We start from the raw sequence: 27,999 nt of genomic DNA on the forward strand, positions 1-27,999 counted from the left end.
AACATTGACTTATTTCAAAGAAACAAAGGAGGGTACACTCTTTTGTCCTGTCTCTTCAATGCTCTGCACGTCGGCCGTGAATAAACACCTAAAGCGCCGTCACCCAGTTTGTAAGTCCATCTAACTAACTAGCGACATGTTTTATTGAAGTTGCTAAGCCTGTGACGATATGCAATGAGTCCATTTATCGCACGGCAAATAAAAATGAGGCCGGTAATTTTCACTGCTGCCTTTTATCGCTGCGCACGTGCGTGCGTGCTGATGGCATATGAGACTCCAGTTCCTTTTCTCTTATCAACACGCTGTAGAATTAAAGTTCAGACAACAAAATAAGAAAACACATCTATATTAAACACTGTAACGTTAGCACTGCTACACTGAGGTGAATGGGGGAAAAAGGCAACTTACTTTAGCCTGCTATAAAACATTGGCAGTCGTCTCGTGAAAGCAAACTTAAAAGGTGACACTTCAAACATGAAAAATCGCTGGTTAACAGCATTTGCAAACGAAAAAAAATGACCAAAAAAAATCTATTACTGACACTACATCCAATTACAAAAAGTGCTTTTTTTGCGGAGTGTAAAGCTGAAGTTAGCGGTTTAGCGAACGTACTTCCGGTGAGCATTTCAAAATAAAAGCATGTCATGTTCTTCATATAAATAGCGATTTCTGGAGTTAATCCCACATACTTCAAAATTCAGATTCTACACTAAGAATACCTTTAAAATGACACCCTTTATGAAAAATCTGATTGGCAATGAATAATATAATTATTATAATACTATTATATATAGTACTGTACTATAATATTAATGCTAGGTGTTTTAAGAATTGTTTTGAATCATGTTGGAAAGGCAAAGTCAGTGTTCTGAATCTGTTTACATTCCATTCTTTTGCACTAGTTAATTCAATCAGCATTTGAACTCGTTTATTTTTTTATTTATTATTGTTATTTACATGTTTATTTGTACTTAAATGAATAATTTACGTGTTCCAATATGTTTTTGTGAATTGATAAGCGTCAAAAAAAAAATCATCGCTAAATTAGTAAAAAAATATTTTTTTTATTTAATTATTAGATTAGTCGACTAATCGTAAAAATAGTCGGCTGACTAATCGGGAGAAAATTAGTCGTTTGGGACAGCCCTAATCCATATGCTTTTGTATGCCCTATTTGGTTATTATACACTTTATTTCCTTGAACATGCCCTTCAGAGAAGTTGCTTTCCAAGCGTTCCAGAGCCTCAACTGCAGGTGATGAGGCCTTCTCTGATGCAGAATCATCCAGCCCAACTCCTGCACTTGCCAACCGGGGAACTGTGGAAGAATTACACCAGAAAATAGAGGAGCTTACGTCAGAGAATGCTGAGCTGGTTCTCAAAGTGCAGGTTTGAACAGAGAAAAGACACATGTACACAAAGTAGTAGTACAATTATCCTATGTCATGTTTAAGTGTCTTTGATGTCATGTTGAACTTTATGATGTCATGCTCTTAGTGAGTAGGCATCAGAGTCAGAATATGTGTCTTGGCTTATTTTTTATTAGCACGGCAGCCATACCATATCTTTTTCTTATGTGTGTATCCTTTTTACATAGATTGTAGACTGTAGATTAGAAATGTAAGAGGCCACACTGCATTTTTAATTCCTTCCTTTTGTATTTTTGCCTCTTTACAGATGCTGGAGATGTTTGAGAAGGATGACACTGACATGCAAAACCCTGGTGCGGACTTTGTCCCCATAGCACAGTATGAGACTATTAGGAAAGAGTTTGAAGCCCTGCAAGAGCGATTCTCTGAGGCTCGAAAGTCCAGTGGAGTCTCCAGTGAGGTGGAAGAACGGTGAGATTCTTCAAGCATGGAACTACAGACATACCTGGGGTGTATAGTTCTACCAAACAAATAATTTGAAGAGTTGCTAAGGCTACTCCTATCGGGAAAAGCTGAAAGTCATACCAATGATTTCCAACGAATTCATCTCTTACCCTTTCTTTCTGTGTAACCTATCACAGATATTTGAAAAAAAAATTGCATTTTTACTTGGTCAAATCCTCTGCAAGAAAACTATTATTAAGGGTATTGTTGTAATTAGGGATCTCCCTAATCCGATCACGTGATCGGAAATCGGGCAATTTTTTAAGGGGATCGGAATCGAGTGAAAAGGATTTGGCATTTTCATTTAAAGGTAACTTCGGACTTAAAGACTTGTAGGCTTTAATGAACCCCAATTGTTCTCTTTAACTAAAATATGTCATTAGAAACACATACGATATTTTTAAAATATTTAATGTATAGTACATGTTTTGACCTACGGAGGGCGCCATGTTTTATGCGTGCAATGGATGCTCGGGGTGAGCGTATTTCTTTTTTATTTTGGTACTTATGATTCATTCCACACAAAAAAAAAACAGGACTAAGTAATTGGTGATTTCACGACAACTAGTTTACTTTTTAAACTGTATTTTCCTAAGTTAATTTAATACAAATCAAGATTAACAGTAGTGCTGCAATGATTAATTAACTCGAGTAATTCGATTAGAAAAAAGCTTCGTATCAAACTTTGCTGCCTCGAGTATTCGTTTAATTAAAGTGGTGTTGTAACAGTTTATTTTGAAAGTGTTTGCATTTAGTTTTATTTAATTTGATTTAACATGGCTAAATCCAGCTGCTCCCTGTTAAGACCAACATAAGGTAAGTTTTTTTTTAGCCAATTTTTATTTTTTTGTAATGCATTTGTAATTTAGTTTATAGTTATATTTAAGCCTTTTTTGTGGGAATACGTGTTAGAACGGTTTGTTAAGAGCATTGCATTAAAAAAAAGTTACCATTTTAGAGGCTTTAAGCTAGCGGACGTTTGCTATCTCAGTTAGCCAATTTTTCTTTTGTTGTACTTAGATCCTCATTCTTTTTTTTTTCTTTTTTTTTTTTTATACCATTTGAGGCTAAGCTCGGGTATTTGATTTTTACATGAAAGAGCAATTTTGCATAGTTTGAAGAAACACTCTGGAATTTTATTTTGTATTTACATTTAACGCTCATTTGAAAGTGCAATATTAGCATGCCTTTGTTTTACATCTCTAAAATTGATTCTGAAACGCAATAAATGTTCTTAATCCGAATACGCGATTATTCGAACCAACTAGTTGATGGGTTAATCCACTACTAAAATAATCGATTGCTGCAGCCCTAATTAACACTCCCGTGAATAGCAACCGCTATACTGTATAAAATCCCAGCCAGGATACAAATAATGGATATATTTTTATATTATTTTAGGTCTGTCAAGCAATATCATATGGATGACTGTATTTTATAGATATTTGTGTGTGTTTTATTTTAATTTATTTTTTTATCTTGATGCTTCAGATTCCTTCCAAAAAAAAAAAAAAAAAAAAGTATATATATATACTAGGGTTGTTCCGATCATGTTTTTTTGCTCCGATCCGATCCCGATCGTTTTAGTTTGAGTATCTGCCGATCCTGTTATTTCCCGATCCAATTGCTTTTTGTTTTTGCTCCCGATTCAATTCCAATCATTCCCGATAATTTTTCCCGATCATATACATTTTTGCAATGCATTAAGAAAAAAATGAATAAAACTCGAACGAATATATACAGTACATAAGTACAGTATTTGTTTATTATGACAATAAATCCTCATAATGGCATTTACATTATTAACATTCTTTCTGTGAGAGGGATCCACGGATAGAAAGACTTCTTAAAGGATACATGTGACTTTGTATATTGTGACTAAATATTGCCATCGAGTGTATTTGTTGAGCTTTCAGTAAATGATACTGCAGCCATTCAACCCAAATGCATGATGGGAAGTGCAACCATGACTGTGCGTAGGGGCACCAATTGATATATTTTCTCTGCGTTGGGAAATAACATAGGGTGTTAAGAAAATGATCAATTACTACCTTTCTTCCCCACATTGCCTCCCACGTTAAATTTAATTGCTGAGAGAGGGAATGTAAGGCTTTAGCCAAATAATTAAAGGCTCCAAAGGCTGTCAAAATTCTCTCTACTCATTATACGCTGCGATTAGCTCTGTATATTGGTAAAATGGCGCCATTATAGATTGAACGCGACAATGCGTGAGTGGGTCGTGCAGCGCATGCGTTAATTATTTGATGTGATTAATTAAGAAAAACTAACGCCGTCAACACAATAAATTTGATAGCCCTACTTTAAGCCAAAACTACTGTGTATGAGTGTAAGACATTTTGTCTGTAACGTTATATACAATTAGAAAATGATTTCAATAAAATTATATATATATATATATATATATATATATATATATATAGATAGATAGATAGATAGATAGATAGATAGATAGATAGAAAAATAAAAAGGCATGTCCGATATTTTTTTGCCGATTCTGATTCTTTGAAAATGACGTGATCGGATCGATTGGGACATCTTTAATACTTTAATATACACAATACCAATAAGTTAGTGATTTCAAGACAGCCAAATTACTTTTTGGACTGTGTTTCCCCAGAATAATTAAAACTAACCTAAGATGAATAACATCATGGCAACACCCATATGAAATTCCAGTCATGATGCAATTAATAGATATGTTTTTATATTATTTTTGGGCATAACAATTGTCGCATTAGAATCATTTAGGTTACAAGTGAAGCTGCATGTGTTGCAGAAGATTGGTTTGAACATTGTTATCTTTGTGTTGGTCTGCAGTGATGATTGGTTTGAACATTGTTATCTTTGTGTTGGTCTGCAGTGATGACAAGACATCTGAGGCTGAAAGTTTAGAGAGTCCAGAGGCTCTGAAGGAGAAACTACAAGGCCTGCAGGGCCAGTTGGCCTCCTCCCTGTCAGAGCTAGAACAACTAAAGGAGCAAATGCGTCTTGGGGTGTTCTCCGTTGAATGTGGCGAAGGGGACACAACGGCAGCGGGGGCCAGTGAAGTTCCAAGCCCTGAGAACCAGCAGCTGAGGGCGAGGGTAGACGAGTTAGAGGAGGAGCTTACTCAAAAAGATGCCAAAGCGGTGGCTCGGAACTCCGAGGACGCTGACAGAATCAAACAGCTGACAGATCAGGTCGAGCAACTCCAAACTGCTCTGGTCCAGAAAAAGTTTGCAAGTGAAGGCAGCTGGAGAAACTCAGCAGCAGGAGATCAAACTGAAACTGTGAAAGTTGCGGGCGAGCTGGAGGCAAGCGTGGCAGAAGAAGGAAGCAAGTCAGAAGGACCGAATGGAATTCATGTTCGTCAACTTCAGGAGCGTGTGGTGGAGCTCGAGGGCGAGTTGAAGAAGTGTGTGCCCCGTTCACACCTGGAAGAGGTGCAGGTCACGCTGGGCCTCCAGTGCGAACAGCTGGCCAGAGAGAGAGCGGAGGTGGCGAGGAGGCTCAATGATGCCCTCCTCCAATTGGAGAGACTCAGGCCTCCTGCGAATGACGAGGATGAGGAAGAAGAGCACTCTGAAAGCTCGGAGCTCTCTGTTACATCAGGTTGGACATTGAGACCTGTGAGCATTGTGGAGATTTGTCAGGAAGTTACAATATGAAGTTTTCTGTATATGCCATTTCTGTCTGTCAAATCAGAACGCTCCAGACGTATGCTGGCCTCCGTCCGTGAGGAGCTGGAAGTGGCTAGACAGGACGCAGCCCAGGCTCTCGACTGCTTGTGCGCCGAGCGAGAGAGCCGTGCCCACGAAGCCCTGCAACTGAAGGATGTTGTTCCTCTGTCAAAGCACAAAGAAGCGCTGTCCGCCGTGTCGGAGCAGCTGGCACAAACCTTACAGGAGCTCCAACAGGAAAAAATGCAGCGAACAGAGGCAGAAGAGCAGGTGGTCACACTTGAGGCCAAACTAGAGGCTATGCATGAGGCTGTACCGAAAGAGGAGCACGAGAAAGTCAAGGTTGGTAGTCAAATACACTCAGATGTACTCCCGTCTTTCTGAAATTCTAAAGTTTACAAGCATATTAGATAGGGCTGTCAAAATTATTGCGTTAACGGGCGGTAATTAATTTTTTTTAACCCTTGAGAGTCGAAGGACGCGCCGGCGCGTCCTCAGCGCACGTCGTCTTTGAAGCGCCCTCACGTTTTAAATACGTCACCCACATGCCGTTGGTTGGTCTCGTTTTAAAGTGCGGAAGTTGCGGTTTACTCTCGTTATTATTTGAAGTCAATCGACCAATTAAAACGTGAGATATTGTCATTTAAGTTTTATAGTTTTATTGTCCTCTCAAAAAAACATTAAAACGCTGCATGGATCATTTGTTTGTGTCTATATTTCCATCATTTCTTGTCCTTTTTCAAAACGGAAGCTCCATGAAAAAACCACAAATCAAACGAACCCTTTCGAAGTCACAGTGGACGCACTAAATGCGTTTTTTAAATAAATATAACTGCCATGCGAGGTTCCACCGACCGAGAGGGAGGAGTGTTCTGAAGCAGCGAGGTGGCGAGCCGACGGCCGTTTGGATCGAGCAGCGACTTTGTGTGACTTTGAGAATGAACGGAAAACTAAATTTAGCGCAAGCAATTGTGCTATTTGATCAACTTGAGGAAGAGGATGGTCCAAATTCGTCATCATCGTCTTCTTCGGAAGAGTCCTCGAGTGAAGATAGTGACGTATTTGAACACGTGGGTGACGCCATCGACGAGCAGAGGTAAGCAAACTCACTTTTTTTTTTTTAGGCTGGAAAAAGTTTCTTTTGAAAGTTTCTTTTGATATTGCAAGACAAAGTTAATTTTGATGCAATATAAGTGTGTGTTTGTGTATATAATAATAAAATGTGCATATCAGATCAAAGTCGTACGTGAACTGTGTGTATCCAAGGCAGGAATTTATAATTGTGGTGATCTTCTTTCTATATGAAGATTAGGGATGTAGCACATATTCAGCTATGGTATTCTTTCTATTGTCATACTTATAGATTTCCAATATTATTTATTGCTGTATATATTTTTATTTTATACTTTATTATTTTCATAAATACTGACTTTTTTCATGTACATTTATAGTGACAATGAAAGTAAAGTGAAATGAAAATGGAAGGGTGGAAAGAGGACCAACACCCCATGGAAGTGTGGGCTGTGTGATGTCGCCCTGTTTCAAATTCCAGGACGAAACTGCTTTTCGGAGTGGCATGCCTGAAAAAAATTTAACTTGTTTATTGTAAATATTTTTGAAAATACTTTTTTTCCCCCCAATGTTATATATATATACATTTTTTCCCACAATCAGTCTTCTCAATTTGTGTATATAAATGTGTGTTCAAGAAGCTTGATTGTGTGTACATAGTTTTCATCAGGTGATGGGCCGCAATACCTAAACTCATAAAGAGATGGCCTCTAAACACTTTTTGTGTTAGATGGTATATATTTTTTCACTGTTCTTCACTGTTAGGTCTGCTGTATATAACCTGTTTTGACTGGAGCATGTATAAAGGCAAAAAACGCCTATGGCTATACCTGTTGTTTATGTTGAATTGTCAAATATAAGACTATTTATTCTCAATTTTTTTGGTTGAATGTTCATCCTAACATGTTGAATAAATATTACAAAGTTTCAAAACGGTTCGTTACGCATGTTTGGTTGTCAATTGGACATCAATATTAAAAATTTTGACAAAACGATTTTGGAATTTTTGGTCTTTTTGGGCCCAAAATGATGATTTATAATTGATCAGTGAAGGAAACAATAATTTGGACATGAAGTTCAAGGTGTCACAAAAAAAGGGACCAAACCAGGCCATCGTAAACAATTCTTTCTTTGAAATATAAAGGCAACTTCAAAGGCATGCAAAATCAGACAAAATAGGCCCAGACCTTAAAGGGCTAATTAATCACGTTAAAATATTTGACGGATTTAACGCACATGCCCCGCTCAAACAGATTAAAATGACAGCAGAGTGTCATGTCCATTTGTTACTTGTGTTTTTTGGTGTTTTGTCGCCCTCTGCTGGCGCTTGGGTGCGACTGATTTTATGGGTTTCAATTGTGTCCCATGAACATTGTGTAATTATTGACATCAACAATGGCGAGTTACTAGTTTATTTTTTGTTTGAAAATTTTACAAATTTTATTAAATCGAAAACATTAAGAGGAGTTTAAATATAAAATTTCTATAACTTGTACTAACATTTATCTTTTAAGAACTACAAGTCTTTCTATCCATGGATCACTTAAACAGAATGTTAATAATGTTAATGCTATCTTGTTGATTTATTATTATAATAAACAAATACAGTACTTATGTACAGTATGTTGAATGTATATATCAGTCTTTTGTCTTATCTTTCCATTCCAGCAATAATTTACATAAAAATATGGCATATTTTATAGATTTTTAATCATTTGACAGCCCTAATATTAGAACATGTTAGCTACAGTTGTGGTCAAAAGTTTACATACACTTGTGAAAAACATAATGTCATGGCTCTCTTGAGTTTCCAGTTATTACTACAACTCTGATTTTTCTCCGATAGAGTGATTGGAACAAATACTTTGTCACAAAAAAAAAACATTCATGAAGTTTGGTTCTTTTATGACTTTATTATGGGTTAACAGAAAAAGTGATCAAATCTGCTGGGTCAAAAATATACATACAGCAACACGAATTAGCAATTTTGACTTCTCTGAGGCCATTTAAATAGGGCTCATTGGATGCAAACGCCCACAAACGCTACAATGGGAAAGTCAAAAGGAGCTCAGCATGGATCTGAAAAAGCGAATCAATAACTTGAACAAGTCAGGAAAGTCACTTGGAGCCATTTCAAAGCAGCTGCAGGTCCCAAGAGCAACAGTGCAAACAACTGTTTGTAAGTATAAAGTGCATGGCACTGTTTTGTCACTGCCACGATCAGGAAGAAAACGCAAGCTATCACCTGCTGCTGAGAGAAAATTGGTCAGGAGGGTGAAGAGTTTCAACCGAGAATCACCAAAAAGCAGATCTGGCAAGAATTAGAAGCTGCTGGAACACAGGTGTCAGTGTCCACAGTCAAGCGTGTTTTGTATCTCCATGGACTGAGAGGCTGCCGTGCAAGAAAGAAGGCCTTGCTCCAAAAGCGGCACCTTAAGGCTCGACTGAAGTTTGCTGCTGATCACATGGACAAAGATAAGTAAGACCTTCTGGAGGAAAGTTCTGTGGTCAGACGAAACAAAAATCGAGCTGTTTGGCCACAATGCCCAGCAATATGTTTGGAGGAGAAAAGGTTAGGCCTTTAACCCCAAGTACACCATGCCTACCGTCAAGCACAGTGGTGGTAGTATTATGCTGTGGGGCTGTTTTGCTTCCAATGGAACTGGCTCTTTACAGAGAGTAAATGGGATAATGAAGAAGGAGGATTACCTTCAAATTCTTCAAGATAACCTAAAGTCATCAGCCCGAAGATTGGGTCTTGGGCGCAGTTGGGTGTTCCAACAGGACAATGACCCTAACACACATCAAAAGTGGTAATGGAATGGCTAAATCAGGCTAGATTGAAGGTTTTCGAATGGCCTTCCCAAAGTCCTGACTTAAACCCCATTGAGAACTTGTGGACAATGCTGAAGAAACAAGTCCATGTCAGAAAGCCATCAAAATAAACTGAACTGCACCAATTCTGTCAAGAGGAGTGGTCAAAGATTCAACCAGAAGCTTGTGGATGGCTACCAAAAGCGCCTAATTGAAGTGAAAATGGCCAAGGGACATGTTACCAAATATTAGCGCTGCTGTATGTATATTTTTGACCCTGCAGATTTGATCACTTTTTTCTGTTCACCCATAATAAAGTCATAAAAGAACCAAACTTCATGAATGTTTTTTGTGACAAAGAAGTATCTGTTCCAATCACTCTATCAGAAAAAAATCAGAGTTGTAGAAATAACTGGAAACTCAAGAGAGCCATGACATTATGTTCTTCGCAAGCGTATGTAAACTTTTGACCACAACTGTACGTCAAGGTCACATAGTGTGCAAGTTGGAAGGAAAAAAAAAAAAGAAAAAGAAATACAGTACATGAAAATATGAATGACCTCCAAAAAATAAACCAGCAGTAACCTGAGCTGAAGGAGATGAGCCTGTGGGCTGTGGGGAAATAACTGGAAACTCAAGAGAGCCATGACATTATGTTCTTCACAAGTGTATGTAAACTTTTGACTGCAACTGTATTTATTAACACTTGACACCATGGATGATGTTTAGTTTGTTTTGTGTCTTGTTAGACAGAGCTTCAGCGCTCCCTGCAGGCCAGCGAGAGCAGTGCAACAGCTGCTCAAGAGGCTCTGAGTGACAAGGAAACTGAGCTGAGGGAACTCAAGTCCCAAAAGGCCGCCCAGCAGGGCCTTATCTCCAAGGAGGACCATGAAGCCCTGCGGCTGTCTATGCAGGCCGAGATCAATGCCATGGCAGCCCGCCTTAACGACCTCACACGTAAACATGAGAAGACCTGCACTGAGGTATGTAGTTCGTATGTGTATGCATTGTTCCCTGTAAACCATCACAAAGCCATCTAAGTAGAATTAGTCATTATTGTGTCTGCTGCAATGAGAGTCATGTTCCACCTCTATCTCTTTCCCACCTCTGCATTATTTATCCACTTCTCTGTACGTTGTATGTTGATGTACTCAAGGTCGAGTATTAGTTTAGGGTATTGGTATAGCACTAACATGTCCACTGAAACTGATACTGCTGACTTTCACTCCCAATGGCTGCTTATTTCGAAGCTTCTTTCTCTCTTCAACTTCCATATTACCAAGTTTTAAACCACAAAATGGAAGCAAGAGCAAGACAGGTAATATTTTTTATTTGCAGTATGATCATTAAACACACAGCAGTGAGCAACAGGTTTCAAAGCAAATTATATTTGTGCAGATCTCAGTTGTTCAGGATGTTTGTTATATAACTGATTGTTTGTTCAACCCTGTAAAAAAAAACAAGTTAAAAAATAATCCACTCATTGGAAATGAACACATTGTTTGGACAGAATACCTTTTGATTCATTTGTTTTTGTCAGGTGGTAATAAGATAATTTAGCTTTCAAAATTAAAAGTCCAAGTAAGTAATCATACCAAGATTACACTGATTGAACATACTGGTTGTTGCCATCATCTGTAGGTGTTCCAAGTGCAGAGGGAGGCTCTGTTTAACAAGAGCGAGCGACAAGTTGCGGAGACTCAGCTAGCTGCTGTGCAACAGCAGTTTCAGGAACTGGAGGCAAAGTCGAGTCACATTCAGGAACTTCACACAAACATCCAAGAGTCTCAAGGCCTGGTCAAGGAGAAGGACCGCAAGGCAAGACATGCGAGTGCAATGAAAAATAACGCTCTGTGGACACGGATTCGTATATTTTGGACACTTTAATTTGGATCTCATTGAAAGACTCATGAACAAAACTTGGTTGCAGATAACAGAGCTGTCAAAGGAGGTATTCCGGTTAAAAGAGGCACTTGGATCTCTGTCACCTCCTCTTGGCATCACATCCTCCAGCTCAAACACACATCACGGGAACCCAGGACAGCAAATGGCTCAACAGAACAGGATCGCCATTCTCAATCAACAACTCCAGGTATGGAACAAATCATTCCATTTGGTGCGGGAAGTGGGATGCTGAGGGTGATGCAGCACCCACTGGTTTTGGAGGGAAAACTTGTTTTGGTAGATTATTTATTTATTTATTTATGGTATTAAAAAAAATAAATAGAACTATTTATTTTGGGTTAAAAATAAATAAAACATTGAAATCACACAGTATATACAGTGCCTTGCAAAAGTATTCGGCCCCCTTGAATCTTGCAACCTTTCACCACATTTCAGGCTTCAAACATAAAGATATGAAATTTAATTTTTTTGTCAAGAATCAACAACAAGTGGGACACAATCGTGAAGTGGAACAACATTTATTGGATAATTTAAACTTTTTTAACAAATAAAAAACTGAAAAGTGGGGCGTGCAATATTATTCGGCCCCTTTACTTTCAGTGCAGCAAACTCACTCCAGAAGTTCAGTGAGGATCTCTGAATGAGCCAATGTTGTCCTAAATGACCGATGATGATAAATAGAATCCAAATGTGTGTAATCAAGTCTCCGTATAAATGCACCTGCTCTGTGATAGTCTCAGGGTTCTGTTTAAAGTGCAGAGAGCATTATGAAAACCAAGGAACACACCAGGCAGGTCCGAGATACTGTTGTGGAGAAGTTTAAAGCCGGATTTGGATACAAAAAGATTTCCCAAGCTTTAAACATCTCAAGGAGCACTGTGCAAGCCATCATATTGAAATGGAAGGCGCATCAGACCACTGAAAATCTACCAAGACCTGGCCGTCCTTCCAAACTTTCTTCTCAAACAAGGAGAAAACTGATCAGAGATGCAGCCAAGAGGCCCATGATCACTCTGGATGACCTGCAGAGATCTACAGCTGAGGTGGGAGAGTCTGTCCATAGGACAACAATCAGTCGTACACTGCACAAATCTGGCCTTTATGGAAGAGTGGCAAGAAGAAAGCCATTTCTCAAAGATATCCATAAAAAATCTCGTTTAAAGTTTGCCACAAGCCACCTTGGAGACACACCAAACATGTGGAAGAAGGTGCTCTGGTCAGATGAAACCAAAATTGAACTTTTTGGCCACAATGCAAAACGATATGTTTGGCGTAAAAGCAACACAGCTCATCACCCTGAACACACCATCCCCACTGTCAAACATGGTGGTGGCAGCATCATGGTTTGGGCCTGCTTTTCTTCAGCAGGGACAGGGAAGATGGTTAAAATTGACGGGAAGATGGATGCAGCCAAATACAGGAACATTCTGGAAGAAAACCTGTTGGTATCTGCACAAGACCTGAGACTGGGACGGAGATTTATCTTCCAACAGGACAATGATCCAAAACATAAAGCCAAATCTACAATGGAATGGTTCAAAAATAAACGTATCCAGGTGTTAGAATGGCCAAGTCAAAGTCCAGACCTGAATCCAATCGAGAATCTGTGGAAAGAGCTGAAGACTGCTGTTCACAAACACTCTCCATCCAACCTCACTGAGCTCGAGCTGTTTTGCAAGGAAGAATGGGCAAGAATGTCAGTCTCTCGATGTGCAAAACTGATAGAAACATACCCCAAGCGACTTGCAGCTGTAACTGGAGCAAAAGGTGGCGCTACAAAGTATTAACGCAAGGGGGCCGAATAATATTGCACGCCCCACTTTTCAGTTTTGTATTTGTTAAAAAAGTTTAAATTATCCAATAAATTTGGTCCACTTCACGATTGTGTCCCACTTGTTGTTGATTCTTGACAAAAAATTAAAATTTTATCTTTATGTTTGAAGCCTGAAATGTGGCGAAAGGTTGCAAGGTTCAAGGGGGCCGAATACTTTTGCAAGGCACTGTAACTTTGGGGATTAGATATTTACACTGCAAAAACACACCCCCTTAAAACTAGTTAAATTCCCAAGTTTTTAGTATAAATCTACTAGAAATAAGTGAAACTATCTGCCAGGGATTCAAGTAAATTTGACTCACCTAGGTTTCTTGAAATAAGCTTATTTTGAGCTAGTTGTTTTTCTCAACAGATTATTAACCCGTTAACATGGCACAAAAACGAAATAGCCATTTTTTTTTCTTTACAAAAACAACGAAATTTTCTAAAATTGAATTTGAGGTTGAAAATGAAGATGATTATGATGATAGTTATATCGACCTTTGATGTCTTCAAATAGGTAAGACATGCTTGCGTTGTAGCCATATTGTTGTTTGTAGAGTATTGTTGGATGCACTGTTGGATATTCGTGTGCAATTTATATTAATGTTGTGAAAAGGGGGTGTTAAACTGAGGCTTACTGGACCTTTATATTTTCAAATGTGTTCGCGTGTCATTGCGCTAACTGCACTAATTTGAGTTAAAATACACTGCCGCTTTTATTTCCAATACAAAAACTTCAACACACACTGTAGGTGTAATAGAACGCTGTCTTTGTAGTAGCCTAGTAGTAGTACGTCAACTATCCAGCATGTCCTCAGTTCCCAAATGTTTAATGAATATTGTTTAATAAAAAGGTAATGTAACACAGTAGTAAACACGACCCTGTTCCAGCTCTTTCGGAACATGTTCCTGCAGTAAAATTAAAAATACAGTAAAATTAAAAATGATTATTTGCTTATAAAATGGTTGTATTTGTGTTTTATTATTATTATTTTTTTTTTATTAATTCATCGTCTTTCAGGATTGGGAAAGAAAGCACAAGCAGGTGGTTTCTGTGTATCGGTCACATCTACTGGCAGCCGTGCAGGTGAGAGTGTCTATCAGCACTTTCACATTGCTCACTTTGCTTCACGAAATACTGACACACACTGAGAAAAAGATCTTCCAAATTCAAAAAACTAAAGTACAGTTGATGGGGACACTTTTACAGTTAGTTATAACTGACATAGGGGAAAACAAACTACAAACAAAAAGTTCCCACTTTTAAAGAGGATACACGGAAATAAAAATAGAAAAAACAACAACCAAGTTTTGTGTAATTATAAAATATAAACATACAATATTTGCAAATCTGAGATATCCCTGTTACTATTACCTGTACTTCAAAAAGTTGTCATATTTCCAATTAATTGACAGTAAACCTCCCACATGACATTTTACAACCCCAAACTGTAATATTAAAAAAATATATATATATATTGTGTTTGTCCCACAGGGTCGTATGGATGAAGAGGTGCAACGTCTTCTCCTCCAGATCCACAGGATGAGCCAACAGGGTCAATGACATCACCGTTGCACATCATTTTAGCTCATCAAATCAAGTATATACAAGCACATACCTGTTTTACTAATGGATGGTGAGCTAACATTTGACTAAACATCCAAGGGGCTGTGGATTTTTTATTTTCAATAAATGATATATCGTTATTCATTTATTCGTGCTCGTGACATATATTAATGGGCAGAACGTTAAAATGCTCTTCCACTAAAAGGCAAATGGTATATTATCTATCATGTGGATTCAGATTATGTACAGCGGGGCAGATAAGTATTTAGACAACGACTAATTGTGCAAGTTCTCTCACTTGAAAATATTAGAGGCCTGTAATTGTCAACATGGGTAAACCTCAACCATGAGAGACAGAATGTGTGGGAAAAAAACAAAACAGAAAATCGCATTGTTTGATTTATAGAAGTTATTTGCAAATCATGGTGGAAAATAAGTATTTGGTTAATCTCAATACTTTGTTATGTACCCTTTGTTGGCAATAACGGAGGCCAAACGTTTTCTGTAACTCTTCACAAGCTTTTCACACACTGTTGCTGGTATTTTGGCCCATTCCTCCATGCAGATCTCCTCAAGAGCAGTGATGTTTTGGGGCTGTCGTTGGGCAACACGGACTTTCAACTCCATCCACAGATTTTCTATGGGGTTGAGATCTGGAGACTGGCTAGTTCACTCTAGGACCTTGAAATGCTTCTTACGAAGCCACTCCTTTGTTGCCCTGGCTGTGTGTTTGGGATCATTGTCATGCTGAAAGACCCAGCCACGTCTCATCTTCAATGCCCTTGCTGATGGAAGGAGATTTTCACTCAAAATCTCTCGATACACGGCCCCATTCATTCTTTCCTTTACACAGATCAGTCGTCCTGGTCCCTTTGCAGAAAAACAGCCCCAAGGCATGATGTTTCCACCCCCATGCTTCACAGTGGGTATGGTGTTATTCCGATGAAATTCAGTATTCTTTCTCCCCCAAACACGAGAACCTGTGTTTCTACCAATAAATTCTATTTTGGTTTCATCTGACCATAACACATTCTTTCTGTCCTCTTTTGGATCATCCAAATGCTCTCTAGCGAACCGCAGACGGGCTTGGACGTGTACTTTCTTCAGCAAGGTGTCACGTCTGGCAGTGCAGGATTTAGGTCCCTGGCGGCGCATTGTGTTACTTTGGTACTGTGGTCCCAGCTCTCTGTAGGTCATTCACTAGGTCCCCCCGTGTGCTTCTGGGATTTTTGCTCACCGTTCTTGTTATCATTTTGACGCCACGGGGTGAGATCTTGCATGGAGCCCCAGATCGAGGGAGATTATCAGTGGTCTTGTATGTCTTTGGTTTTCTAATAATTGCTCCCACAGTTGATTTCTTTACACTAAGCATTTTACCTATTGCAGATTGAGTCTTCCCAGCCTGGTGAAGGTCTACAATTTTGTCTCAAGTGTCCTTCGACAGCTCTTTGGTCTTGGCCATAATGGAGTTTGGAGTGTGACTGACTGAGGTGGTGGACAGGTTTCTTTTATATCGATAATGAGTTAAAACAGGTGCCCTTAGTACGAGTGGAGCCTCGTTAGAAGAAGTTAGACCTCTTTGACAGCCAGAAATCTTGCTTGTTTGTAGGTGACCAAATACTTATTTTCCACTCTAATTTGGAAATAAATTCTTTAAAAATCAAACAATGTGATTTTCTGCTTTTTTTTTTTCCACATTCTGTCTCTCATGGTTGAGGTTTACCAATGTTGACAATTATAGGCCTCTCTAATCTTTTTAAGTAGGAGTACTTGCACAATTGGTGGTTGACTAATTACTTATTTGCCCCACTGTAATTTCTTTGTGTGTGTGTTATGTAAAATGTGCCTTGGCTCAGTAAAGATTGGTAAACACTAGCCTACATCATCCAATATGGGCGGAGCATGGTGTCAAAGTTTGATGAACATTTTGTTGTTACACAAGAAACACAATTTGTCATGAACAAAACATACTTAGCTATAAAAGAAAAAAATAAGATGCAACTCGGAGCACTAAAAGTATTAGCTTCACGCAACGTACGCACGTGAATTGTAAGACCCATAGTGTGAATCAAGTGTGGCATCTCTGTATAAGTCAAAGTGTGAGTTATTTTTAGACTGTGCAACAAATGTGTCATTGGCCTACAATATTTGCTATAGCTTTTTTTTTTAAACAATATTTTCTTGTTTCGATTAAAAACAAATACACAAAAATACATCTTCTGGTGTGTGTTCTCTACTAGAGCATCGGTGCTCTTTTCTGGCTGGAGCATTTGCAAATGCACTACTTTCTGATTTGGACACTGCTTTTGCTGCATTTTGGGGTGTCTAAGAAAGAACACAAACAATAGTGGGCCATTTAAAATAACTGGACTGTTTTTGACTTCGATTGAAAGGGTTGTTTTCCATGACTTTTATTGAGAAGCAAGTTGTAAAATAAGCAGAGACAAGAAATTCCTGAGAAACAAAAGGAAAAGCGAGCTGTGATAAGGCTGTTAAAGGTGTTGCATTCAATGAAACTGCTGCCAGCAGGAGCAGAATTTAATAGAATTTCCTCAACTTAAGAGCAGTAACAAAAACATGACATTCAAAGACGTACAACAAAACCATGTTTTCCTGAGCCTGGGATAAAGAAAACATGCCACAATATAATCCACATTTATCTGACTTGACCTTGAGGGATTTAGCAACTCACAGGCATTCAGACATTATTATGCATCAACCCTAAATGAGCAGCTTACATTCCTATTTACATGTACGTGAGCAGAATCATCTTGATCTTTGTACAGTCATTCATTGGCATTGCAGAAGAAAACAGTTTTTTTGCAACAGGGACACCGATGCGCACACTGTACACTAAATGCCTGTCCCTGCGTGGTTCTTAAGGCACTGAAGTTGGACAGACTGTTAGAAAGATAGGTCACTTCAATAGCTACACCGACACAACCTAAGGAGATCCTGTACACAAACTAGACAGGTCACTTCAATAGATACACCGACACAACCTAAGGAGATCCTGTACACAAACTCTACCTTCACAAATGTAATAATGCTCAGTTTTGAGTGATAGAAAGAGAACTGTTTATTGCTGTGGCATTAAACTACATCAATTTAAATTAATATCATATTCTTATTTAGGGATGTCCTGATTCGATCATGTGATCGGAAATCGGGCCAATCTGGCCATTTTTCAGAGGATCGGGTTTAAAAAAAAAAAAAAAAAAAAAGCTGTCTAGAGTCACCAGTGTTAAGAGCCAGTTGACATTTTACAGTACATTACTGCCATCTTGTGGTCATAGTATTTCATTGAATCAATTGCTTGCACAGTACACAGCCTATCACATTGATGCTGTTGAGTGCTTTATGTCAGGGGTCCCCAACCTTTTTTGCACCACGGACCGGTGTTATTTGGGTCTTTTTTCACGGACCGGTGTTCTGACAAATTTTGCAACCCATCAAAAATTGCAACGATGCGGTTCTGCGCATAACGTTAAACATAGCCGCAAAATGCGCAAATGCAGCGATTCCAAAGTAAACACTACAAACTTTCTTGAAAGAAAGGAATATTAACTTACGTTTGATCATGGAAGGACTTGTAGAAAAGTTCTCCTCAGATACATCCTGCCATGTAAGCCGCACACAACTGCACACCGCTCTCACCATTAACGACTTCGCCTTGTTGTTAAACAGAAGCCCGCTTCACAAAGATACGATGTTGGAAATTGTAGCAAGGTTTTCAATGCTCTTGAAGCGATGTCAGGATAATCCAGAATGACTTTAATCCAGAACCTCGGTAGAGTTGTTGTCTCAAATGTATGTTAAATAAGGTCGCCGTCATTTGCGATCTCTACAAGTTGATCTTCCTGTTGAACAGACATGCTCGAATCACTCGATTTATTCACAAACGGGTCACGAATCCACTCCTTCGCCGTTGGTGGGTCTTCGAGATAGCAGGCTCGTCAGGTGCCCTTTTCGCCATAAAAATATCTCCAAAGATGTCTGTTTTTCAGTCATCTTCGCTCATGTGGGGGCTAATTATTTCCGGGAACAAATGTGCTGCGCCCGCGGCCTAGCAATACGTTATTATCGACTAGCGGTCCAATCAATGGACTTCTATGACGACAACCTAATCTATCCCGTAGCATTATATCTAGAGTAGACAGGGATATTGGTGTGTTAAGCAGGGGCACAGGGTTAATTCAGCCAGAATGCGATCATTATTAAATTATTATTTCTGTGCGGCCCGGTAGCAAATGCGCCACGGACCGGTACCGGTCCGCGGCCCGGCAGATGGGGACCCCTGCTTTATGTCACCTTTCTGCTTTGGAAACTGTATATCAGAATAAGAAAGTGATTTAATTGCAGGTAAACAACAAAAATTAACATTGTTTTACTCAATAAACCAAATATATCAACAACTGAAGAAAATCTTAGGACAGTGTTTTTCAACCGGTGTGCCGCGCCACACTAGTGTGCCATGAGAGATCGTCAGGTGTGCCACGAGAAGTTAACCAATATCGCATTTTTTTAATACTTATACTATTATATCATATAATTATAAAATACTTATTTTCCACCATGATTTGTAAATAAATTCTTTAAAAATCAAACAATGTGATTTTTTTTCCCTCCACATTCTGTCTCTCATGGTTGAGGTTTACCCATGTTGACAATTACAGGACTCTCTAAAATTTTTAAGTGGGAGAACTTGCACAATTAGTGGTTGACTAAATACTTATTTGCCCCACTGTATTTGGTTTAATGAGTGCAACAAAAATTCTAAAAATAAAAAAATATATACTGTATATTCCAAAAATACAGTGGCATTGCCAAAAGAAACAAAAAATATATACGTTTTATAGTCTGCAACACTCCCGGAAAAAGAGGAAAAGTTCAGTAAATAGTAGTTGTTAAAAAAAAACTTTTTTCTGTATCAGATCGGGACGCTCAGAATCAGGTGACTCGGACTCAGGTGCAAAAATATGCGATCGGGACATCCCTATCAGCATTTGTATTAATTGAATTTGATGAATTATCACTTCTTAACAGTGGTGCCTTGAGATATGAGTTATTTCCTTTGGTAACCAAGCTCATACCTCAAAATAATTATATCCCAAGTGACCTTTTCCTTTTAAACTTGTTGTAATATTTCACCCCAAGAATGCTTTGAACTACTAGTTAGAAACAACTACAACCACTATAACAAATTATGTTTAATAAAACTGAGCATTTTTACCTTTGGGAATACTAATACTGTACACCTGACAGTCCTGCATAGAAGTTCATTTGTTGGTTTGAGTAGATGTATCTAATAAAGTGGCAAATGACGAAACACCATACGTGGCAAAACACTCATTGAACTGTACTGTATATTGAGACTGTCCATTGTTGCAAGCTTGGTGCTTTTCATCAGCAAACTACTTGGAAATTTGTGTTTGTTTTTCTTCCCCATTGTACCATTAGAGTCCCGTAACAGTGGTAGAATCTCATTTTTTTAAGTTTTGCTTGTGCACAACTAACTGGTGAGTTATCACAGAGCATGACTACCAGAAGTCCTGGAGGTTCCCTTGTTTAACTTGAGAGCTGCATGCTGGGAGGAATTTTTGACAATAGCAGGGACAGTTTGACGATCTGAATATTCATAAAGGGCGATGATGTCTCCTCATATCCCGTCATTTGTCACAAAAGTGTCCACTCAGGATGAACAGCCCGCTTTTGCTTTGCACTGGGATAGAAAAAAAAGATGCTTGGATTTAGTTTGAAATTGATTCATGCTTTGTTGATAGAACTGCAACAAAACAATGTAAACGTACAAATATTATCAGACCAGAAATAGGGAATTTCAGTTTATTAAATATTTTTAATGGTTAGATTTTTTTCAAAACACTATGTACTAATAATTATTAGGGCTGTCAAAATTATCACGTTAATGGGCGGTGATTAATTTTTAAAATTAATCACGTTAAAATATTTGGCGCAATTAACGCACATGTCCCGCTCAGACAGATTTAAATGACAGTAGAGTGAAATGCCCACTTGTTAATTGTTTTATGGAGTTTTGCCGCCCTCTGCTGGCGCTTGGGTGCGACTGATTTTATAGGCTTCAGCACCCATGAGCATTGTGTAAGTAATTACATCAACAATGGCGGGCTACTAGTTTATTTTTTGATTGAAAATTTTACAAATTTTATTAAAACGAAAGCATTAAGAGGGGTTTTAATATAACATTTCTATAACTTGTACTAACATTTATCTTTTAAGAACTACAAGTCTTTCTATCCATGGATCACTTTAACAGAATGTTAGTAATGTTAATGCCATTTTCTTGATTTATTGTTATAATAAACAAAGACAGTCCTTATTTACCGTATGTTGAATGTATATATCCATCTTGTGTCTTGTCTTTCCATTCCAACAATTTATTTTACAGAATATATATATAATTTACAGAAAAATATGGCATATTTTATAGATTGTTTGAATTGCGATTAATTGCGATTAATTTTGATTAATTAATTTTTAAGCTGTAATTAACTCGATTAAAAATTTTAATCGTTTGACAGCCCTAATAATTATACATCAAAACTACTATAAAAAAAAAAGAAAAAAAAAAACATACTATACTACTACTATAAAACTACTTTATTTCAAAAATACAAATTTGCTTAACAATGAATTAATATTTCAACATTTACCATCTGAATTCAAGGAGAAGGGCAGATGGCTCATTGCTTCCTCCTGACCACCTGCTTGAGGTGGAGCTCGCTTTCGGCTGCCACAATAGGTAACTCGTTCTTCAGGTGGTACGCGATAAGGTGGCTGATGCTCTCAAATAACATATCTTTGGTCCGGACCTTTATGTGAGAAAAACACCAAAAATAAATGGATCACTTAAGTCTCATCCGGAGATAAGTTCAGAAGTCCAATGTACTTGAGTGCTACTACTTTAGAATGTTGCAAAATGCGTTAAAAGCGCAACAGTTTTTATATAAAATATTAAATTCATTCTCTACCAAAGTTGTATAAACAATATTTATGATTTTTAACTGCTTATTAAAGGTTTGTGAAATTTCCGATTCTTAGATTATTCGCAATTCGGCCGTGGAAGATTTGAGAACGATTCACAAACATCCAAATTCTGATTATTTGAATTAAAAAACTTCACTGTTTTGTGGCAAAAGGTGGCTTTTTCAGATGAATCTTCCATTGGATTACACCACAGTCGCCGCAAATATTGCAGAAACCCTACTGGAGCCCGAGATTCACTTAGAAAACAGTGAAGTTTGGTGGTGGCAAACTCATGGTCTGGGCTTACATCCAGTATGGGGGTGTGCGAAAGATCTGCAGGGTGGAAGGCAACATAAATAGTCTGAGATATCAACAAATCTTAGCTGCCGCTTACTTTCCGAACCATAAAAAGGATAAAAATTCTGCAGCAGTATGGTGCTCGATCGCATACTTCAATCTCTACCTCAAAGTTCCTAAAGGCAAAGAAGATCAAAATCCTCCAGGACTGGCCAGCCCAGTCACCAGACATGAACAGAATGACAGAGGAAGCATGGAAGACGAAACCCAAGAATGTTGATGAACTCTAGGAGGCATGCAAGACCGCTTTCTTTGATGTTCCTGATGACTTCACCAATAAATTGTATGAATCCTTGCCGAAGCCCATGAAGTCATACAAAATATTAAATTTGGATCTCACAGCACCACTACTGAATTCGCTTATTTTATGTAACATATTTTTGTATTTGAAGTACATTTTTTTGTCCAATTTTCACACTACTTTCTGTAGGCGACAAAACCTTTGTCTTGCCAAAATTTGACCTTTATGTCTTCATTAAATGATAAATCTTTTTTCAGTGAAACAAATATATTTTTGTACATTCAACATCATTTGGGAGGGTCTTAGTTTTCACACGAGCCATTTCTGAAACCAATTGAATAATTAAAAGTCAGGTTATTAGCAATTGTTTCTACAAAATGGATAAGCGACAAGACTTTTGTCAGGGACTGTATTCATTTTATTTATTTATTTAGTATTTTATTTACTGTTTTGAACTGTTAACTTGTTACTGAAATAGCAGTTTATTAAAGAACGAGAGGATTTTGTACTATTTTTGTAACTAATGTGTGAAACGTTAAAAGCAGCTATAATTGAATCGTAATCGCCATCGAATCGTGAGGTGCACCAAGATTACCACCTCTACTGCTTATAGCTAAAGAAAAACATGAGTAGGAATAAACTAAAGATGGGAATCAAATTTGTCCTTTTGTAAGTCATGTGTTCATGTAGCTATAGAAAACAATATTCTGTGGCGCTTGAAAGAGGGGGATGCCTGTGACATGTTTGGTAGTGAATGAGTTAATATCCAAGCAATTGTGGTTACTGAAGGGGAAACGATATCGTCATCGCACACACCATATAACTGTTTGCATTAGTCTAACACATATATAGTCTAACACATACATATGGTACAGGTTTTCGTAGGCACCGTCTAACTGTTTGCACTAGGCTAACACACGTAATATAATTAATCAGGAAATAGTATCATTTTCATATTTACGGTAGGACTACACTACTAATATAAAATAAATAGCACACCATAGTTTAATGAGAAGAAATAGAGATACACAATGCCGTCTTATCACAAGAGTGACGCACATACTCGGGTAATCTGCTCTCCCAGCAAACTCCAAGGACAAAGCGCTTTGTCCTAAAACAAGCACAACCAGCCCGGACAGCAAAGTTGATAGCGGGCGTCCCAATCCGCGCACGAACCTAAGCCGCCCAAAACCGGCCACAGCGGGGGCGGCCCAAAAGCAACGCCCAGAAACGCCTTCGACAAGACCCGCGTCAGCAAAGACTTCAAAAAGACTGGACACTGAGATAAGACAGATTTCTTCTGCTCGGAAACATGTAGCCTTGTTTTGGACCCAGAATTGTCCCTCCGTCGTCTGTTTTTGCCTTGTTTTTGACCATTGTCGACGAATAAATTGTCAACCTGTTTTCGGCGAGTGTTCTTCAAGCTTTTGAAACATGGAGTCAGTGTGCAAAGGGTTAACACAGGAACGCGCGGAGTTTAGCTTCCTCCTTAGCCTGGCTCTGCGGGGGCGTCAGCGACGGAGCACATTTCCGTTCTGTTGCCGGCCTCCCCGTGCAGTTTGGGCTGGGAGGACTAAATTCCTTCATTACTAAAAACTAGGGCTGTCAAATGATTAAAATTTTTAATCGAGTTTAGAGCTGTCCCGACTAGTCGACATAGTCGACGTCATCGATGACGTAAATCCGTCGACGAGCACAACATCCCGTCGACGGTTAATGAAGGGTTAAAAAAATATATGCGCGGAAAGTTCAGAATGTCGGATGCTCTGTATGCAAGCGGGGAAAGCGGCACAAAGCTAAAAAAGCGCACCAGAGTGTCCAAAACATTGACTTATTTCAAAGAAATAAAGGAGGGTACACTCTTGTGTCCTGTCTCTTCACTGCCAAGCTTGGCTGCACGTCGGCCGTGAATAAACACCTCAAGCGCCGTCACCGTTTGTAAAAAAATTTTTTTTGCATTTTTTGTACACCAGAGGGTGCTGTCGCTTTACTAAATAATAATGTTTCATTGACAATGGGCCTATAAGTGCTATTAGTATTGCTAACTGAAAGGTTTATTTCATGTTATTGTTTATTTTATGGTATAGAAAATTATATAACGTTAAAAGGTCATAAATATATACAGTATATACAGCGATTGCACTCAAGGAAGAGATTGTCAATGATAAGGTAATAAATTAAGGTAAAGGCAATTCATATAGGCAATTCATTGATATATAAATAAGGTTTAAAAGGAAAAAGGTGAAAAGTTTTCGTTAATTTCTAATTGTGTTGTTTTATTTGTGTGCACCGTAGCTCTTACAGTGTGATTACATAAGGATGGAATAAAAGTTGTAAACCATCAGTTTAAGAGACCATCTTTTCAATCGGGATGCTACACTAGTTAATTCTATCAGCATTTGAAGTCATTGTTTATTTGTGATTTATTATTGTTATTTACGTGTTTATTTGTACTTTAGTAAATAATTTAAGTGTTCCAATATGTTTTTTGTGAATTGATAAGCGTCAACAAAAATTTCATTGCTAAATTAGTAAACAAAAACAAAAAAAAAACATTTTTTTTAAATTATTAGATTAGTCGACTAATCGTAAAAATAGTCGGCTGACTAATCGGGAGAAAATTAGTCGTTTGGGACAGCCCTAATCGAGTTAATTACAGCTTAAAAAATAATTAATCGTAATTAATCGCAATTCAAACCATCTATAAAATATGCCATATTTTTCTGTAAATTATTGTTGGGATGGAAAGATAAAGACACAAGATGGATATATACATTCAACATACGGTACATAAGGACTGTATTTGTTTATTACAACAATAAATCAACAAGATGGCATTAACATTATTAACATTCTGTTAAAGCGATCCATGGATAGAAAGACTTGTAGTTCTTAAAAGAAAAATGTTAGTACAATTTATAGAAATGTTATATTAAAACCCCTCTTAATGTTTTCGTTTTAATGAAATTTGTAAAATTTTCAATCAAAAAATAAACTAGTAGCCCGCCATTGTTGATGCCAATAATTACTTACACAATGCTCATGGGTGCTGAAGCCTATAAAATCAGTCGCACCTAAGCGCCAGCAGAGGGCGGCAAAACTCCATAAAACACAATTAACAAGTGAGCGTTTCACTGTACTGTCATTTAAATCTGTCTGAGCGGGGCATCTGCGTTAATTGCGTCAAATATTTTAACATGATTAATTTTTAAAAATTAATTAACGCCCGTTAACGCGATAATTTTGACAGCCCTACTAAAAAAAATTTAATCTATGGTATTTTCAGTACATTTTATGCTTGCAAAAAAATGTATGATCAGGTACATCAGGTACATTTATAATTTGTGTTGCACCTTTACTGTTTTGGTTCCCGATACTGATTCTGTGTGGTATCGTCTGATACTTTTTTAGTGCCACGCTTGTTTTTTTTTTTTTTTTTTTTTTTTTAAATATATAAAGTTTTTGTTTTTCAATCCTGACTTTCTGCATACTCACTTGAGTGTAATGTAATCATGGCTTGTTCGGACACTGCTTAACTTATTGACTGCCATTACGACACTAGATATCCAATCCATTGGAAGTAGGAGTGTCGGCAGTGAATGAACGAATGTTAATTTGTTGCCACCCTCCCACCTCAAATGAAATGGATGTCTACAAGTGATAAACTCATTTCATTTCACAGCAGAAGGAAGATTGTACGCCACACGATTGGACGTCTATCATCATCTTGCGAACGGAGTTTGGTAGTAATGCTTTACTGAAGTAAATGTAAGGGGTTAAATGTAGCTTTTTGAGAAAAATGTACTTCTTAGAGTAGTTTTGCCACACAATACTTTGTACTTGAGTAGATTTGTGATAAAGAAACACTACTCTTACTCTGATACTTTGGGCTACACTAGAGTCGTTATATTTTTCCTCTTTGTTCCACATATTGACTTTATTTATGCCAGAGATGCCGACAGTAGCTCTACCAGTTTCACCAATGAGATGTCGCAACAATAAACACATGACTCTATTCAAGGGTGTAGGTTTGGCCTCAATATTAGTAGGGACTATATAACAGCATAACCTCCATGTACACTTTTTGCTTGAGACGGGACATTAATAAGACCAAGCAGATTGGGTGAGCGGCAGTCACGGCTTCACTTCTCACCAATGTGAACCAAATTAATTGATAGGTTAAATTATTAATGCGAAGAAATCAATACAAATGTATTTAACTTCCGCACTGCAAATTTTTAACGTCTTAATCTGATAATTTTTCTTAAATGTAGTCGAATAATTTTCTCCAACTTGTTCTGAGTGTTAAAGGATGGTTAACATAATAATGTGTCAGATTCTTCCACAAATTTAAGTAAATATTACTACAGTATTCGTTCTTATTAAGGCCATACAACTACAAGTTGTTCATTTTTCACCTAAATCAAGAAAAAGATGCTTTCAAATAATGCTTTGAACAATATCTATTCTTGAATTAAGAACATTTCTGACAAGTTTTTTTATATTTTTTTTATATTAAACATACAAACGTTTTGCTTAAAATAAGTCTGTTAAGCTTATTTTCAGATAGGTATTTTCCTTATTTCAAGAAATCTGAATAATATTTACTTGAAGCACTAGCAGATAATTTCACTTATTTCTAGTAGATTTACACTGAAAACAAGGGAAGTTAAGCTTTTTTCTCCGTTTTAAGACGGTGAAGTTTTGCAGTGCGTATGTATTGGTTTGTTTAGGTGGTACACTGTATGATTCAAACCTTTGTTTTCAAAAACTACTAAAGAATCATTTTAAAAACTTCCAGAATAAGTGTCTGAAAGCAAATCTAAATTTAGCTAAAAAATTTTACTCAAGTAAGAGTAGCGTTATTTCAAAATAATATTACTCAAGTAAGAGTAAAAGTAGTCATCAACAAAATGTACTCAAGTACAAGTAAAGTATACAGTGAAAAGAATCCTCAAGTAAGAGTAACATTTTGAGTAACTGCTTATTTTTGTTTGAATTTTTTTTTTTTAAACAATGGTATATGAACCGTTGTTATAATGATACTGGACAATAACACATTACATAACCGCATTAAGCCAAAGAAATACAAAAAAAAAAAATTAAAAAGACATTGAATTCCAATGAGAAAAAAAACATAAATGAGGCATTATTCGTCCAAAGAACATTGACGCCCTCTGGTGGAGAAAAGAATTCCTAGTTATAATAGTGAAGAGTTCCTTCATAATTACTATTTAGAAATTAAAATGAGCATTTTTCTGGTTGTCTTTGGTCAATCCGTGCCAAATAAAAACTGGGGTAGAGGTTAAAATCTGCACTCTCGAGTCATGTTGAGAGCAGCGCTCAATAACAAATACTTCATTTTTTCCGGCGCTATAGACACATGATTCAGAAGGCTGGCGTGAAGCTATAACGGCAAGCTTGCCTCTGATTGGTATAATGGAGTCATGTGTCGCATTTTTGCGACTTCTCATTGGTGAAATCGGTGGAGCTACTTGCTTGCAAAAAAAAAAAAATCTAATTCTCTTGTTTATTTAGCACCTTTGGATAACTTTGAGAGTCCAATTGAATGTAAAAGAGTGTTTATTCACCACCACAAAAGCTTAGGGAGCAAAATAGTATCAGGGTGAAAAACTTGACAGACCACCGGCTGTGATCGTGTGTAAATGT

General features: G+C 37.6%; 2 protein-coding genes across 5 annotated transcripts in view; one reads left to right on the forward strand and one right to left on the reverse strand.

Annotated features, from left to right (window-relative positions):
- Positions 1–16,939, forward strand: part of ankrd24 (ankyrin repeat domain 24) — a 35,553-nt gene extending 18,614 nt beyond the window's left edge. Inside the window, exons 13-21 of the mRNA XM_057840080.1 lie at positions 1,216–1,388; positions 1,677–1,840; positions 4,755–5,485; positions 5,579–5,895; positions 10,188–10,421; positions 11,080–11,256; positions 11,369–11,530; positions 14,181–14,246; positions 14,655–16,939. Of these exons, the coding sequence (XP_057696063.1) occupies positions 1,216–1,388; positions 1,677–1,840; positions 4,755–5,485; positions 5,579–5,895; positions 10,188–10,421; positions 11,080–11,256; positions 11,369–11,530; positions 14,181–14,246; positions 14,655–14,723 (2,093 nt within the window). The 3' untranslated portion in view covers positions 14,724–16,939. The remainder of the gene's footprint in view (positions 1–1,215; positions 1,389–1,676; positions 1,841–4,754; positions 5,486–5,578; positions 5,896–10,187; positions 10,422–11,079; positions 11,257–11,368; positions 11,531–14,180; positions 14,247–14,654) is intronic.
- Positions 16,940–17,124: 185 nt separating this feature from the next.
- shc2 (SHC (Src homology 2 domain containing) transforming protein 2) overlaps positions 17,125–27,999 on the reverse strand; it is a 76,130-nt gene continuing 65,255 nt past the window's right edge. For 3 of the 4 annotated variants that reach the window (XM_057840547.1, XM_057840548.1, XM_057840544.1), the window contains 2 exons: positions 21,419–21,577; positions 17,125–20,448 (listed from right to left, as the gene is read on the reverse strand). In XM_057840547.1, coding sequence (XP_057696530.1) covers positions 21,449–21,577 — 129 coding nt within the window. In that variant the 3' untranslated portion in view covers positions 17,125–20,448; positions 21,419–21,448. The remainder of the gene's footprint in view (positions 20,449–21,418; positions 21,578–27,999) is intronic. The other variant, XM_057840546.1, reaches the window with a different exon arrangement.

The sequence above is a fragment of the Corythoichthys intestinalis genome, chromosome 7 (assembly GCF_030265065.1).
Source record: "Corythoichthys intestinalis isolate RoL2023-P3 chromosome 7, ASM3026506v1, whole genome shotgun sequence".
NCBI lineage: Eukaryota > Metazoa > Chordata > Actinopteri > Syngnathiformes > Syngnathidae > Corythoichthys > Corythoichthys intestinalis.